Source organism: Leptodactylus fuscus, chromosome 5 (genome assembly GCF_031893055.1).
Source record: "Leptodactylus fuscus isolate aLepFus1 chromosome 5, aLepFus1.hap2, whole genome shotgun sequence".
Lineage (NCBI taxonomy): Eukaryota > Metazoa > Chordata > Amphibia > Anura > Leptodactylidae > Leptodactylus > Leptodactylus fuscus.
In genome coordinates this window covers 632,584-650,830 of record NC_134269.1, presented here as the reverse complement: position 1 = coordinate 650,830, position 18,247 = coordinate 632,584, and the positions used below count along the sequence as shown (strand labels likewise).

The 18,247-nt window shown below is 43.6% G+C and overlaps 1 protein-coding gene across 1 annotated transcript; it reads right to left on the bottom strand.

The window, feature by feature from the left end:
* Positions 1–6,109: 6,109 nt before the first annotated feature.
* LOC142204220 (olfactory receptor 5AR1-like) lies at positions 6,110–7,075 on the bottom strand. The gene has a single exon (XM_075275530.1). It carries the CDS (start codon positions 7,073–7,075, stop codon positions 6,110–6,112), a length of 966 nt encoding a protein of 321 aa, XP_075131631.1.
* Positions 7,076–18,247: the final 11,172 nt, after the last annotated feature.

Sequence of the window (18,247 nt, the reverse complement as noted above, 5' to 3'; positions counted from 1 at the left end):
TATTCCTGTGTATTATCCTGTATCTGTATTACTAGGCTCCTGTAACATACTGAAATTTCCCCACTGTTGGACTATTAAAGGATTATCTTATTTTATAGTATCTTCTCTTATCTTCTCTACACTTAATCTCAGACAGACTGAATAATGTTGACATCAAGGCTGTATCTATGGAGGCCGTATCATCACTTTCAGGACTCCTCCTGAGGTTGTGATGGGTCTACAGTAGATGACAAGTCCATTTCCAGTTTCAGTAATTGGGAGAACATAAAGGAGAAGAGACGGGGACATGAGATGGAAAGACTTCTTGGCGGTGGAGAGATAAACTTGGATGTTGTTGACATATATAGTAGATGATATTGTTAACTGAAAGAGTTGTTAAGTTGACCATGATCAGTGGGTCAAACAGATAAAGCCATACAGTGCTCCGACAGAAACAGGGTGAGAAGAAAGGACTACACGGGAGTAGGGAACACTAAAGCCGGCCACACATCTTAGATTTCGGACGGCCTTCACTGCACTGTCCAATCAATGATCGTTTTCTGAAACGTAAAACATTCTGGTTTTGGTCCCACCACTGATATTCCCAAGTGCGGGACACGGATATATGGTGTAAAAATGAGATTAACCCCTTCCCAACTTCCACTGAAATAGTATTGTGGATGTTGAGAGTCTTCCCCACATCTGCTGAGCTATTACAGGGGGATGTCAGGTCTTTAAAGATGGTGGCCGCTCTGCAGCGGTATTGTACAGTGGACACCCAATGCTAATGCCCATGATCAGCGTCCACTGTGATCCCATGTATTGTTCGTATGCAGCGGGATCCCAGGAGCCCACCTGTTTCCTTGATGGTCGGGAGCCTACTGAAGGCTCGCAAGCTCGTCACTGTATTATAACTATTGTGTCTGGTCTATGATCAGCCTTAATAGCTATGGAGTAAATTTTCCATAGACTACAATGCAGCAAATGCCGCAGTGGTAAAAATTCAAAAGTGCCGAAACAGCGGGTTTTTTTGGGGGGTTTTTTTTTGCGGTTTCACTTCCCATAAAAATTTGAATAAAAAGTGATCAAAATATCCGACATTCCCCAAAATGGTAGAGCTAAAAAATACATAATGGCCCTGCAAAATGCCTTATGCATCCCCATGGACAGAAGTATAGAAAAGTTACAAGTGTATACGGCAACTCCACCCAAATTTTTGTTTTTACAAAGTTTTGGATTTTTTTAAGGGGTTAAAAAAAAAGAAAAAAAAACTATTTAAGTTTGATATCTCTGGAATTGAACCGATCCATAGAATACAGATGACCGGTCATATTAGCTGAAAAGTGAACGCCGTCCAAACAAAGTCTGTAAGATTGTCACACAAATGCAGTTTTTCTCCAAATCTACCTCATTCCAAATTTTTTCCGGCTTCTCTGTACATTTCATGGAATATAAGGGCCCCTTCACACAGAGGATACGCTGGCTGATTGTGAATGCGTAAACGTTCCGAATCAGCGGCATTTAAAACAGATCCCATTGCTTTCTATGGGAGCCGGCATACGTGCTCTCCCCATAGAAATGAATGGGCTGCTTTTTTCCACCCACAGAAATCTGAGGCAGTGATCAATGTCCATGACCGCTGGGAAGGATCCCAGGCCCGCCATTACTATACTGCTATCACTCACTACCATAGGCCATAGACCAGTGGTTCTGAACCTTGTTGGAGGTACCAAGACCACCAGTTTCATCTGCACAGTCACCGAACCCTTCAATAGTGATAAATCAAATATGATTTTTTTCCAAATTCAAGACCTAGGTATATGTATTGTTACCGGTACACAAAATGAACCGCGCATAGGGCCTAGGGTACAGAACCACTGCCATAGACAGTCTGTAACAGCAGTGAGTGGATTGCCCAATATACTGACATAGGGTACAAGTCCTCTTGGATGGGGGGCAACACCATGGCTTAGTGGTTAGCACTGCAGCCTTACAGCACTGGAGTCCTGGGTTCAAATCCCACCAGGAACAACATCTGCAAGGAGTTTGTATGTTCTCCCCGTGTTTGTGTGGATTACTTCCCATTTTACAAAGACCTACTGATAGGTTAAAAAAATGTACATTGTGTATAAGGTCAGGAGCGGCCTGTGTGTGCGAGGACGGAAGTAGGATGGAAAGTATGTAGCAGTGGATAGAAAAGCTTTTTAGATTTAATATTTTTAATTTTTTTATCAATAGAAATATTTTCTGTTATCTTATTTTAAAGGAATCCTATCATTCAGATGGAATTCTTTGTCCCTAACATGTTGGAATAGCCTTAAGAAAGACTATCCTTCTCCTACCTTTCGTTGCCTTCTCCACGCCGCCGTTCGGTTAAAATTCCATTTTTTGTTGGTATGCAAATGAGTTCTCTCGCAGCACTGGGGGCAGTCCTCATTGCTGAAACAGCACTGGGGGCATTCCCAATGCTGCAAGAGAACTCTCCAGTGCCGCCTCCATCTTCACCTGGAATGTCCTCTTCTTGCGTCTTCTTCTGGCACAGGCGGTGAAACTTGTAGGCCTCGGGCACAAGAAAATGGCCGCTTGCTTATTGTGTGTTACTTGTGGCCATGAAAGACGCATGAAGAGGACGTTCCTGAAGAAGATGGAGGCAGCGCTGGAGAGTTCTTGTGCAGCACTGGGGACCCCGTTTGAGTGCTAGGGCCCGCCCCAAGTGCTGCAAGAGAACTCATTTGCATACCGGTGAAAAGCGGTACTTCAACGGAATGACGGTGGGGAGAAGACATTAAAAAAAAAATTCCAAAAAATTGCATCTGAATGATAGGATCCCTTTAATTGTGATTCTTTCCTGTGTTTTTAGAATTTTTTATTATTTTTATTGCCTGTTTGTAGCAACCTACAAGGAACACTACAATAAAAGTAACGGGCAGAATTGTACGGTGGGATCCCAGTCGGGATTTGGTTGTCAGTCTTATTAGGGTATAACTGAAGGAATAGGGCATTCGCTCATATAAACAGCTAAGGCTCTGTTCACATCAGCTTCGGGGAGTCCTTGACTTCGCCAGACAAGAAGGACTGCAAATCAAACTTTTTCTTGTGGCGGTTTCAGTTTACAAGAACAGACATTCGACCCATCCCGTTATTGTTACTGGGGTCCATAGGACTGGTCGTCCTATCATTGTGCTGGCCCTATGACACACAAGAGCAATAGATAGACCAACGCCGGGGTGAGCCTAATATCAATGGAACTACGAAAGACATTGGGCTGAATGCTCCAGACCCGGTTCCAGACCAATAGTAGTGCCCATCGATGGAACGCCCAAATATTTCAATTACTGTATTCTAATTTGTAATAAATGGTGCAAGATACTTGTGTGGTGACCTCAGGGCTCAGCGGAGTAACCTGCCGCCTCTTTGTTGGGTTTCCCTTGTAGTCATGCACCTTCTCTAGACTCTGCATTTATATGGTGTCAGTTTCCACCTCCATGAAGGCTCCAAGGATATCCTTCTCCCGTAGGCCCATGAATTACCTAAACTTTGATCTCATTCAGTTCCTTCAAGCTTTACTAACCCACCTAGATGCCTTCAAGAACTCCCTACTGGATGCACCACTATCGCACACCAGCCCCATTACTGCTCATTTATGGATCAGGTCATGGATTTTCATGGGAGCTCAGGTATCATCCGACAGAAGTTACATAGGAGTGGCAGAGAGGGGCGCTCATAAATTGGCAAACCTCTCTAGGGACAAGTATCATAGGACGCATCACCCATTGTCAGTGAGAAGGTGACACTGTGGTCCTCACTAACAGCAGACTGGAAACGTGAGATACAGACCCTAGAGATAGTCAACAATGTAGAAGGACTAAAGTGTGCAAGAGTCCTGGGACTATGAGACTAAGGACAACCCTGACTGACTGCAAAATGACTACTAGCCTGGTCAGGCCGCCTGAGAGTGAATGATTCTTGTTGTCCTTGTTACGAGAGATATGGGTGAATAATGCCTGTGGAGGACGTATGGAGGACGGTTAGTGTGCAGCCAAAACATGCCACAGAGTGAGGGACAATGTCCACCTACACTGCACATGAAGTTGGTAGACCATGGGGTAAACCAAGAGTTGTACTTGGTAAGCCAAATGTGTTTATGCCATCTGTTACCCAACTGGTGAGAGAACGCAAAGGGTACACCGAGAGACTGTGCAGGAACTATGGGCAGCCGTCTTGACTGTAAGCGGTGCCCTCATCTTCTGTACCTACCTGTGCCTATAAGTCCTCCTAAACTTCATAGGGCCAGAGATCTGCAGAGGTCCTTACATCCTGGAGAGTGAATGCATCCTCGGCTGTGTGCAGGAGGCGCAGGACAAGAGCGAGGTGAGTGATACTTCCATCTCACTGTGTGGTACTGTAACATGCATGGACACACTCATGACAATCGGGTTAGAAAAGTAGTAGTTTACTGATGATATAGAGTGAAGAACATTTAGATATGATGAACAAATAACAAACCACCTCAAAGTCCATAAACTGTAGTGTTTGACAGTCTGACCTGTACAGGGGAAGCCTCCTTCTCCTCTTGCGGTGATCACCATGAATGTTTTTTTATGCACATTCATCACTAGCCACCCGATAGGCATTGAGCTGACATTGCCATGTCTTAACACTCAGAGCCTTCTTCTAGGACTCTCCACATACTCTGTTTTCTCAGTCACAAGTCTGGGTCATGCTCTTGGACCATCTATGTGATAGCTGACCTCTACACACCAAAGGTCAGACTGGGTAAGTTCCCGATCCTAGCCTCCCACACCACATTGCACCACTTCCCTGGAATGTGTTACCTTGGGCAATCTGATCAACACCCAACTTCCAAAGCTTCAAAACACGACAAGGCTGACCTATAACAGTTCTAAATGTAACACTAATATGGTGAGAGGCTGGGATGTTATAAACCGAGGGACTGAATGAGTGAATCAATATCTACTGGGGTTGAGCCGATCTTGACTTTTCAGGATCGATTTTGAAATCAGATTTCTGATCATTTTTCATTCGAACCCGATCTCGATCCCAATTCCGATCCCAATGCAAGTCAATGGGATTTTTTTACTAATCGGAGATTTTTTTAAAAAAATCCTATTCACTATACAGCATGGAATCTAACAATTGAACGCTTTAATTGTTAGAATCCACGCTGTGTAGTGAATTTTTTTAATCACTAAGTAGCCAGAGGATTTTTTTTTTAATCCTCAGGCTACTTAGTCCCCCCTGGTGTCCACTTACCTGCAGAGATGGCTGGTCTGGTGCTCTGTGTTCTCTGTCTTCTTTGCCTCGCTGCCCCCTCCTCCCAGGGTAGTGTTTAAAGAGCTAGGAAGGCGGGGCTTGTAGCTTAGGAGAGTGTGGGTGGGAACAGGGCGGGGAGCCGTGACGTCTCCCCTCCCAGTACAAGGGAGGCAGGGGACAGCGAGGCAAAGAAGACCGAGAACACCGAGCACCAGACCAGCCATCTCTGCAGGTAAGTGGACACCAGGTGGGACTAAGAAGCCAGAGGATTAAAAAAAAAAAAAAAATCCTCTGGCTACTTAGTGATTAAAAAAATTCACTACACAGCGTGGATTCTAACAATTAAAGCGTTCAATTGTTAGATTCCATGCTGTATAGTGAAGAACGAGAACACCGGGCACCGGACCAGCCATCTCTGCAGGTAAGTAGCTACTAGAGATGTTAGCTAGTCTCCCATTAGAATGAATGGGAGACTATCTAGCAAAGCATTGTGGGAAATGATCGCCGATCTCGATCCCACCTAAAAAGATTGTGTTCGGGATTGCAATCGCGATCGTGAATTTTTCTCGATCACCGATCAGAATCCGATTTTTTCCGAACACGATCGCTCAACCCTAATATCTACTCTTCCAAAAAAAAAAAAAACACCATAATGCAAATTAAATCCAAAATGTCAAATTGTCACATAGTGAAGGACTTCAGTTTTGGGGCTTTTCGTACTTAGGAACCAACCAACCATATATATAATGTGGCCCACTGATGGTCATAAGCTTTATAGCCAAGATATTTCATTTATGGGACTATAACTCCCAAAATTTGACCGTGTCCTGATATCGAACATCACTTAACGTCAAACCTAGTTCCGAATATTTTGTAGACTTCTCTTTGCATCTCTATGACAGTGCAATGCCTTGACAAGAGCATTTACAAGGGCCGACTTTACCTCTTGGTTCCTGAGGCTGTAGATCAGAGGATTTAACATGGGTGTTATGACTGAGTAGAAGACGGAAGCCACCTTGTCTTGTTTCTCAAAGTGTTCAGAAGGAGGACGTAGGTAAGTGAGGAACACAGAGACATAGAAGATGGAGGCGCAGATGACGTGTGAGGAGCAGGTGCTGAAGGCTTTCTGTCTGCCCTTAGTAGACTTTATCTGTAGAATGGCCACCAAGATATAGATGTAGGAGACCAGTATGGTGGCCAGAGAACCTATGCTATACGATCCTACAAAGAATAGAGTAACCATCTCACAGGTGAAGGTCTTAGAGCAGGACAGCTTCAGCACTGACGGGATGTCACAGTAGAAATGGTCAATGAGGTTTGGGCCACAATATTGAAGGTTGAAAATACAACCAGTTTGCACTGAAGATGGCAAGATCCCCCCCAAAAATGCAAAAACACCCAAAAGCAAACATTTTTTTTGTGTCATTATGGACCCATAATGTAGAGGGTGGCAGATGGCCACATAGCGGTCATAGGACATGTTCGAGAGGAGAAGAACATCTATAGCTGCAAACATGGAAAAGAAGAAGAACTGGACGGCACAACCACTGAAGGAGATGGCCTTCCTGACAGAGATAAGGTCAGAGATCATCTTAGGAGTAACTGTTGAAGAGTAGAAGAGGTCCACCACCGAGAGGTAACTGAGGAAGTAATACATGGGAGTGTGGAGGGTGGACGTCTTATAGACAATGGTGAACAACCCAACGTTACCAACCACAGTAATAAGGTAAACTAGGAGGAAAAATACGAAGAGGAAGATGGATGGTTTTGGATCCTGGGTCAGACCAGAAAACTCAAACATAGTCACTTTGGTCTTGTTCATATTGTCTTACTCTGTTGGAGCAAAACCAGTGATAGATATAAACATCAAAAACCGAGAGTTGACCAAGACATTTGACCTAGTGTCCATGCTAAGTCTCATGTTTTTCTACTGAACCTACTTATCTCCTAATATTAGATGTCTCTCCAAAATTATGTGCGTTCTTCATATTTGGCCCTGTCATTTGTCCTACTCATCTTTTTGCTTCCACCATGTTACTGCTGCAGGGGAGACTACAATTGGTTCTAGGTAGAGGTGTAAAATATATCTCTGGTTCGAATGCAAAATTGGTTGATGAAGGACATTTGGGCCTCCTCAGGCTCAGAGGTCCTTCTGCTACTGCTGTATCTAAGGCTTTACCCCTATTCATAGCAACGATAAATGTGTTGGCCTTCAGGGACTTGGGTCTTTTTAGCAACTTTATCAAACACAATAGACCTGTGATACGGTTATGTACAAGTATACAGCGAATGGTGAAGAGGTGATGGCGATGGCAATGGTGGAGCTGGTGATAGCAAAGATGGTGATGATGGTGGATCCACTGAGGTGATGAGGGTGATGGTGATGGCATAGGGGGTCCAGGTGATAGTGATGATGGTGGTGGATAGAGTTAGAATACTGGTAGTAGTGATGAGGATGATGGCAGTGATGATGGGAGATAAGTGGCGATAGTAATGGGGGTGATGAAGACAATGATGGTGATAATGATGAAAGACCTCATGATAATAACAGAGGGGGCATTGGAGACAATGATAGCGAGGAAGAGATAACGAAATTGATGGGGGTGAAAAGGATGACCATGAGGATGAGAAGAGAGGTGGTGCTTGTGATAACAATGGTGAGAATGATGATGGTAATGGTGGTGGTGAAGGTAATAATGGTGAGAATGACGATTGTAATGGTGGTGGTGAAGGTAATAATGGTGAGAATGATGAAGGTAATGGTGGTGGTGAAGGTAATAATGGTGAGAATGATGAAGGTCCGGGTGATAAAGATGATGGCGATAGATGAATCTGAACACATTGATGGTGATGATGATGGTAGAGAAAATAATGAAGGTCCTATGATAGTAGTGATGAGGATGGAGAAAATAATAAGCATCCTAGTGGTGGTATTGATGATGATGATGGTGTCAGTTATTGCTATTACTGCAGGTACGTATAATAACAGTGGCAGGAGAGAGATGTGTTCACACTGCGGATCTCATAGTCACTGGGCTGATGCCGGTCCCTGGATGGATTCTCACCTGTCTGACAGTAGACGTCACACAATAGATCGGCAATAATCCCGGCGTCTGTGACTCTACATCTTTATATAACTCCGCTCATTATCTGTATGTGTCAGTGTGTGGTCCCCGGGGCCCCTGTGAGGAGGATGGCGGGGGCCACAATGGAATTACTGCAGTCACTGTCATTATTTCTATTAGTCTCGTCTGGAGTCTCCGGAGGATTTCCCGCTGCTGTAGATTATTCTGATTATTATTTGGGTGAGTCGTTGTGCGCACTTTGTATTATTTTACCTTGTTTGGCAATAAGAATAAGAATTGGGTTATAGGAAGTTGGATTTGTCCTGATTTTGTAATTTATCCTGTTCTATGACTCTAGCTCCCATAAAACATATCAGCTGTGTGAGCAGGACCAAGGCAGGACCAAGCCAGGACCTAGCCAGGACCGAGGCAGGAAAGAGGCAGGACTGATGCAGGACCAAGACAGGACCAAGCCAGGACCTAGGCAGGACTGAGCCAGGACCGAGGCAGGACCGAGCCAGGACCGAGACAGGACCGAACCAGGACCGAGCCAGGACCTAGGCAGGACCGAGGCAGGACTGGGTGGATTACGTCCTATGCCTGGTGTTGTCCACCTTGTAACACATGTAACTGGCATTTTGGCTCAGTAGTGGCAGACATGGTGGCAGTAGATTGGTCAGTGACTGGCTGTGGCGGTCACATGACGTTTGTATTAAACACAAGCTACGGGGACCATTGGCGAGCCTGCACTGAATCACCGCGGGATTGGAAAGATAAGATTGTTTCGTATTTTGGACTAATGTTGCTTTTCAGACTCCTCCTCCTTTTCTAGTTCCACCCCATTCCATCTATATATTCAGCCTATATATGGCAGTACCTGATAGTTCTTAGTGACGGTGTAGTTACGGTAGTGGATCTCCTCCTGGCCTTGCTATGTTCATCTGCTCCTGCTGAGCTTGTACTCATGTACAGCAGCTAAACTGAGAAAACCGAGCTGCGGTGTAAATTGTAACGTAATAACAGTGCAGAAGAAATTATAAAAACTGAAAATGTAATATGCTCAGCAGTCACAACATACACTATATAGAGAAAAGTATGTGCCCCCTCCACACTCCAAATAACTTTTTTGATTCTCAACACCAACTCTATAAACATTACCATGGAGCTGGAAGAGAAAAGAACCCTACAACAAAGATAGTGACAACTGTCCAAAATCTCTGAAGCTTTAAGATTTCCCTTCACTGGGACTAAGAAGATGAGGACGAGCACTTATATACACCCCCATAGTATTAGCCCTTTGTAGAAGATCTCGCCTTTGCCAAGTCATTTTGCTATCACCCCTCTTACCTCTCACACCCAGTGAGTGCCGGAGTTCAGAGAATAATATGAAACGAGCTTTATAAATGTTATATATTTACTAACCCGAGTGGGGCGGTACTAGCCACTAACATATACAGAAATACCTATCAGGGGATGTCAAGCAAATGCAGATAAAAGCACCATACAATACAGAAAATGGGAATAAAAGATAGAAAAGACACAATACCAAAAAAAGTTTGTAGTTTGGTTCGCTGGGGCCTCATTAATAGGCGTCAGGGCGCTAGCTTCAATCAGTAACCGAGCATGTGCTCATATCCTTCCCAGAATCAGAACTCCCCTTCGTCTCTCTGGTGAGACCATATAGTACCCTGGTCTCCTCCCTTGATTGATGTCACTAAGAGGGGAAGTTCTGCTCTCCATCTTGAAACCAAATAACCATGAACAGCCATAATTCCTCGCCAGCTGACCGTAGCGTCAGGCAATGGGTATGATGGAGTTCGTGGCGAGACCCCCACAAAGATAACACCCCAATTCCCTTTGGGTAATGAGTTCAATGTCTGGACCTTTTCCCTTCGCCCAACAGCAACATGTCTGGATTTGAACCATTTGTCTTCATTTTGCGCACCAGAGGAATTTAATGTAGGAGGTTCTCCGGGGTAAATATTGTCATAACACCATATTTCCTTTGTAGTTTTGGGTAAAGACTTGGAGTCTGGGTTTGTGTGCTAAGCTGGGTTACAATACACAAAGTCCAGGAGAGTCTACAGCTGTGATAGCGAGATTAGCACTGGTATGCCAATGGAACAACAAAAGGGTCCTGATACAACAGACAGGGCGTGTTTACAGAGCAGAAGTACCGCATTCCTGAAGCCAAAAGGGTATATATATATATATATATACACAAGTGAGATTACACCATATAAAAATACATGACTAGAAATATAAAACTGGGGCTCTCATCAGCACACCTCCTCCTCCACCACAATATAAAGACGGAAAAAAGTAGTCATTCAGGTAACAATCACCGATATACACCAAACCCAGAAAGATCCAGACTCAATATCACACTTTACACCCCTCCATCTGACACTATACATTGGAAATTACACCCCTCCATCTGACACTATACATTGTACATTACACCCCTCCATCTGACACTATATATTGTACATTACACCCCTCCATCTGACACTATGTATTGTACATTACACCCTCCATCTGACACTATACATTGTACATTACACCCCTCCATCTGACACTATATATTGTACATTACACCCTCCATCTGACACTATATATTGTACATTACACCCCTCCATCTGACACTATATATTGTACATTACACCCTCCATCTGACACTATATATTGTACATTACACCCCTCCATCTGACACTATACATTGTACATTACACCCCTCCATCTGACACTATATATTGTACATTACACCCTCCATCTGACACTATATATTGTACATTACACCCCTCCATCTGACACTATATATTGTACATTACACCCCTCCATCTGACACTATATATTGTACATTACACCCCTCCATCTGACACTATATATTGTACATTACACCCCTCCATCTGACACTATATATTGTACATTACACCCCTCCATCTGACACTATATATTGTACATTACACCCCTCCATCTGACACTATATATTGTACATTACACCCCTCCATCTGACACTATACATTGTACATTACACCCCTCCATCTGACACTATATATTGTACATTACACCCTCCATCTGACACTATATATTGTACATTACACCCCTCCATCTGACACTATATATTGTACATTACACCCTCCATCTGACACTATATATTGTACATTACACCCCTCCATCTGACACTATACATTGTACATTACACCCCTCCATCTGACACTATATATTGTACATTACACCCTCCATCTGACACTATATATTGTACATTACACCCCTCCATCTGACACTATATATTGTACATTACACCCCTCCATCTGACACTATATATTGTACATTACACCCCTCCATCTGACACTATATATTGTACATTACACCCCTCCATCTGACACTATATATTGTACATTACACCCCTCCATCTGACACTATATATTGTACATTACACCCCTCCATCTGACACTATATATTGTACATTACACCCCTCCATCTGACACTATACATTGTACATTACTCCCCTCCATCTGACACTATATATTGTACATTACACCCTCCATCTGACACTATATATTGTACATTACTCCCCTCCATCTTACACTATATATTGTACATTACACCCTCCATCTGACACTATACATTGTACATTACACCCTCCATCTGACACTATACATTGTACATTACACCCTCCATCTGACACTATATATTGTACATTACACCCTCCATCTGACACTATACATTGTACATTACACCCCTCCATCTGACACTATATATTGTACATTACACCCCTCCATCTGACACTATATATTGTACATTACACCCCTCCATCTGACACTATACATTGTACATTACACCCTCCATCTGACACTATATATTGTACATTACACCCTCCATCTGACACTATATATTGTACATTACACCCCTCCATCTGACACTATATAATGTACATTACACCCCTCCATCTGACACTATATATTGTACATTACACCCCTCCATCTGACACTATATATTGTACATTACACCCCTCCATCTGACACTATATATTGTACATTACACCCTCCATCTGACACTATATATTGTACATTACACCCCTCCATCTGACACTATATAATGTACATTACACCCCTCCATCTGACACTATATATTGTACATTACACCCCTCCATCTGACACTATATATTGTACATTACACCCTCCATCTGACACTATATATTGTACATTACACCCCTCCATCTGACACTATATAATGTACATTACACCCCTCCATCTGACACTATATATAGTACATTACACCCCTCCATCTGACACTATACATTGTACATTACACCCCTCCATCTGACACTATATATTGTACATTACACCCCTCCATCTGACACTATACATTGTACATTACACCCCTCCATCTGACACTATATATTGTACATTACACCCCTCCATCTGACACTATACATTGTACATTACACCCTCCATCTGACACTATACATTGTACATTACACCCTCCATCTGACACTATATATTGTACATTACACCCCTCCATCTGACACTATATATTGTACATTACACCCCTCCATCTGACACTATATATTGTACATTACACCCTCCATCTGACACTATACATTGTACATTACACCCCTCCATCTGACACTATATATTGTACATTACTCCCCTCCATCTGACACTATACATTGTACATTACACCCCTCCATCTGACACTATATATTGTACATTACACCCCTCCATCTGACACTATATATTGTACATTACACCCCTCCATCTGACACTATACATTGTACATTACACTCCTCCATCTGACACTATATATTGTACATTACACCCTCCATCTTACACTATATATTGTACATTACACCCCTCCATCTGACACTATACATTGTACATTACACCCTCCATCTGACACTATATATTGTACATTACACCCCCCATCTGACACTATACATTGTACATTACACCCTCCATCTGACACTATATATTGTACATTACACCCCTCCATCTGACACTATATATTGTACATTACACCCCTCCATCTGACACTATATATTGTACATTACACCCTCCATCTGACACTATACATTGTACATTACACCCTCCATCTGACACTATATATTGTACATTACACCCCTCCATCTGACACTATATATTGTACATTACACCCCTCCATCTGACACTATACATTGTACATTACACCCCTCCATCTGACACTATACATTGTACATTACACCCCTCCATCTGACACTATACATTGTACATTACACCCCTCCATCTGACACTATACATTGTACATTACACCCCTCCATCTGACACTATATATTGTACATTACACCCCTCCATCTGACACTATACATTGTACATTACACCCCTCCATCTGACACTATACATTGTACATTACACCCCTCCATCTGACACTATACATTGTACATTACACTCCTCCATCTGACACTATATATTGTACATTACACCCCTTCATCTGACACTATATATTGTACATTACACCCTCCATCTGACACTATATATTGTACATTACACCCCTCCATCTGACACTATATATTGTACATTACACCCCTCCATCTGACACTATACATTGTACATTACACCCCTCCATCTGACACTATACATTGTACATTACACCCCTCCATCTGACACTATACATTGTACATTACACCCCTCCATCTGACACTATACATTGTGCATTACACTCCTCCATCTGACACTATATATTGTACATTACACCCTCCATCTTACACTATATATTGTACATTACACCCCTCCATCTGACACTATATATTGTACATTACTCCCCTCCATCTGATACTATATATTGTACATTACACCCCTCCATCTGACACTATATATTGTACATTACACCCCTCCATCTGACACTATATATTGTACATTACACCCCTCCATCTGACACTATATATTGTACATTACACCCCTCCATCTGACACTATATATTGTACATTACACCCTCCATCTGATACTATATATTGTAAATTACACCCCTCCATCTGACACTATATATTGTACATTACACCCCTCCATCTGACACTATATATTGTACATTACACCCCTCCAACTGACACTATACATTGTATATTACACTCCTCTGTAATGTCCCGGTACTGCTAGTCCAATTCGCTCTACTAATCCTTGCAGACCGAGATAGCATGGACATTTTCATATAAGGTAAATATTTTCCTCCCCCTTCATTCCTTCTATATATTTCTATTCTTCCAGAGCCAGCACACAGGGGGTCTATTAATGCGCCATCTTGTGGATGTTTTTGTGAACTGCACCTGCCTATACTTTGCCATTGTAATTTGAGTTGTTACTGTAAAGGGAGTGTCCATTATGATTAGCTGACCTCCAGGACCAATCAGGCTCCCTTGACTGGCCTGGAGGGAGAGTTGAGTGACCACCCTCTCTAGAGGGGGCTGGGGACGTTTTTTGGCTGATGTCTTTTGTGTGGGGCTACAAGGCTAGGACATGATACAGCTAGCAGACTGAACACATGGAGCATGGATGATGGCTGCCCACTATCAGGGTACACCAAGCAGAGATGCCTTCTCCTCTGTCCTCAAGGCCCTTCTCAGAGAGTGTTTTCCTCTGAAGCTCTAATCTTACAAGCGCTGAAGTTGATGGACTTGTCTTATCCGTACATCTGGGACCTCACACGTATATCTCTATCCAAGTAAGTCCTTGGGACAAATCTATAGTTAAGAAACCCATAGCTAGTCTGGCAGAAATTGAGGGTCTCCCACTGCCGAATTGTATCTCCTCTTCTATATACGTGTACCCAGTTTGTGAGGACTAACCCCCTGGATACAGGCCATCTTTACAAGTATATACAAGTTAACTGCCAAGCAACTACTATCCAAAGCATTCTGCCCCATCCTCTGCTAATTGGACACTACCTGCAAAGATCGCTGTATTGTATGTGAAGAAGTCCTCCATATGTACATTTGTATTACTTTGTCCTGCTAGTAAAAAGAAAAGCAACGATTACCTCCGAAGCCTGGTTGTCTGTTGTCATTGTCAGATATCACGCAGGGGAGGGTAGTCGGGGACATCAAGAGGGAGATTTGGTGCACATTCGGGACCCAGGGACTCCCTGCAAGCCGGCCACATCGGATATATTACCGTGATACCAGCCCTGGCCCCTCCTGAGTGTTACAAACCCTTTACCTTTTTGTGGCGTCACGAACAGGATTGTGCCTCTGTGCCTATCTAAAGACTGTATGTTATCTCTGTAGAACTACTGCTCCCAGACTAACCGAAACCACCAGTACTCTCTACAAAGCGGGGGTGAAAGCATTGTATTTCTGTGCCTGCCTCAAAGACTGTATATTCCACCATTTTGGATTGACTAGCTACTTGAGCAATTCATCAGGAGTAAACTCCACCCACCAAACTTCCCCCAGGTGCCAAAACTGGGTGTTGCCGTCTTTACTAAAGCACTGAATCCAAATCCATCTAAACTGTAACAGGACTCCAGCTTCCCTGCCCCCAATTATTTTTGCAAAGACTCCTTATCTCTTCAAGGATCAAAGTGATCTCCATCCTCCCTCCCTCCACTGCCATTGTCTGCTGTTATCTGCCATTCCTGGGATACAGATAAGTGCATTTTATAAAGTGACTTTGTATTTGCTGAGATTTGCATTTCATAAAAGAGACAGAAGCCTTATTATTTTACTTAAAGAGACAGTATCCTAATCTTTGCAAAAATGTCTACATCGCCTCAAGATGCCCTGTCTGGCGCAGATAACACTACAACCTCATCCTCCAGTTCTCCTGCACCTCAGGAGACAGCTACCATCTCTGCTCCAGCTTCTGGTACAGCGACAGGCTTGCCTTTCTTTATAGGACCCTCCAGTCTTCCAAGTTACAGAGGGGATCCTCATACCCTTGCTGAGTTTCAGGAAAAGATATTGCGTACTCTTGAACTTGTATCACTTTCTCCCAAGCAACAGGTACAGCTTCTCTTAGGACAACTTGAAGGTCCAGCTGCTGAGGAAGTTCGTTCCTGGCCACCGACAGAAAAGACCACCGTTGACCAGATCCTCACTCGTCTGAGAAAAGAATTCGAAGTCCAATCGCCAACTGAGGTTCGTCTTAAATTCTATGACAGACGTCAGAGACCAGGTGAGACCCTCAGAGACTATGCACTTGCCCTCCAGTCAGCATATAGGGCTCTGCGCCAAGTTGACAACATTGATCCTACTGCTGCAGAAAGCATTATTACAGACAGGTTCATAGAAGGTGTGGACTCACGACTAATACAGAGCCAACTCGGCATGCTAGCAGCCCAAAATCCAGACATGTCTTTTCTAGATTTTAAGACTTTGGCCCTACGAATAGTGGGAACTGATTCACCTTGTGCTAATTATTACTCTGCTACATATTCCCCAGACCTGGCTGGTGGAACCTCCGCTGCATCTCCATTACCTCCTATTGCACCCATGCAGGCCACTCAGACTGTACAGGCTCCTACTCCTGCCACTATGCCCTCTACCACCGATGTCCTTGCTCAGGTAGTGGACTCTCTTTGCCAAGCCCTAAAGGAATTAAAAGGCCAGTCTTCCTCATGTGAGTCCTCTTTATCTAGAACGTTGCCTGCAGAGCCTCACTCTAGCCGCCCAAGTCCTGATAGGCTTCCTCCTGACCGGTCTTCACCACGTGAATGTCCTTATTGTACTTACTGTGAGCGTGTTGGGCATTACAAATACCAGTGCTTTAAGTTAAATGGGACACCACCGAGGCCAAGGGCCGCCCCTCGGGAGGTGAATCCAAAGGCCCAGGGGGACAATCGCCATGGACATCCAGATTCGTCTCCAAGTGTCCGTACATAACTATTTGGATTGAGGGTGTACCATTAGAAGCTTTAGTGGACACTGGGTCACAAGTAACAACTATTGGGCAACAAGCCTTTGAGAAATATTGGGACTCTGACATACTAAATTCTGGGGGTAAAGCAAAGTTACGTTTGATTGCAAGTAATGGTCAGCCTATATCCCAACTAGGTTACTGGGAACCTACCATTCGTATTGGTGATCGTGAATTACCACGACAAGGTGTAATTGTTACAGAGTCTCAGGGAATGGCTACACCAGTGGTATTAGGCATGAATGTTATGCGTCATGTATTCACTGAATTGCTAGATGCTTTGCATGCTTCTCTCCCTACTGCTACTCTTTCTTACAGGCAAGCTGTACAACGTACCATCAAAGTGCTCTGTGCCCAGCAGAAGTTTGCTAACCGTAATGGTGAAATCTGTCGTGTCCGTATCCAGGATGCCAGACCCGTCACTCTGACTCCTAACAGTGAGACTCTCATCTGGTGCCGAGTTCATCCAGGCATTAACAGCTCTTCTTGACCCTATTCAGATTGAAGGACAGCCGCTGGTGAAAGCCGCCAGAAGCATCGTCACCGTCTCCAGCGGTAAGGTACCAGTACGGCTAGTCAACCTAAGTGATGCACCTATCGAATTGCACAAGTTTAAGTCCGTTGCTCAACTGTATCAGCTCGATTCAGAAGACATCTTAGATGATGAAGCACTTGCTTATCAAAAGTCAATTCATGTCCCTGCCGGAGGTACTCACAAACCTACTACCTTCTGGTGGAATGAACTCAACATTGCGGATGCGAATACCCCTAGGGAACACATCAATGGTGTCATCAAAGTTGCGAAACGGCACAGCCAGGCTTTCAGCAAACATCCACTTGATTTTGGGAAAACCTCTTTGATCCAGCATAAGATCAACACAGGTGATCATCCTCCTATCAAGGAAAGATACCGTCCAATCCCTCCTGCTAACTACCAGCAAGTAAAGAAGCTGATAAAGGAGATGAATGACACCAAAGTCATCCAAGAAAGTCAAAGTCCTTGGGCAGCACCTATCGTTTTGGTAAGAAAGAAGGATGGTA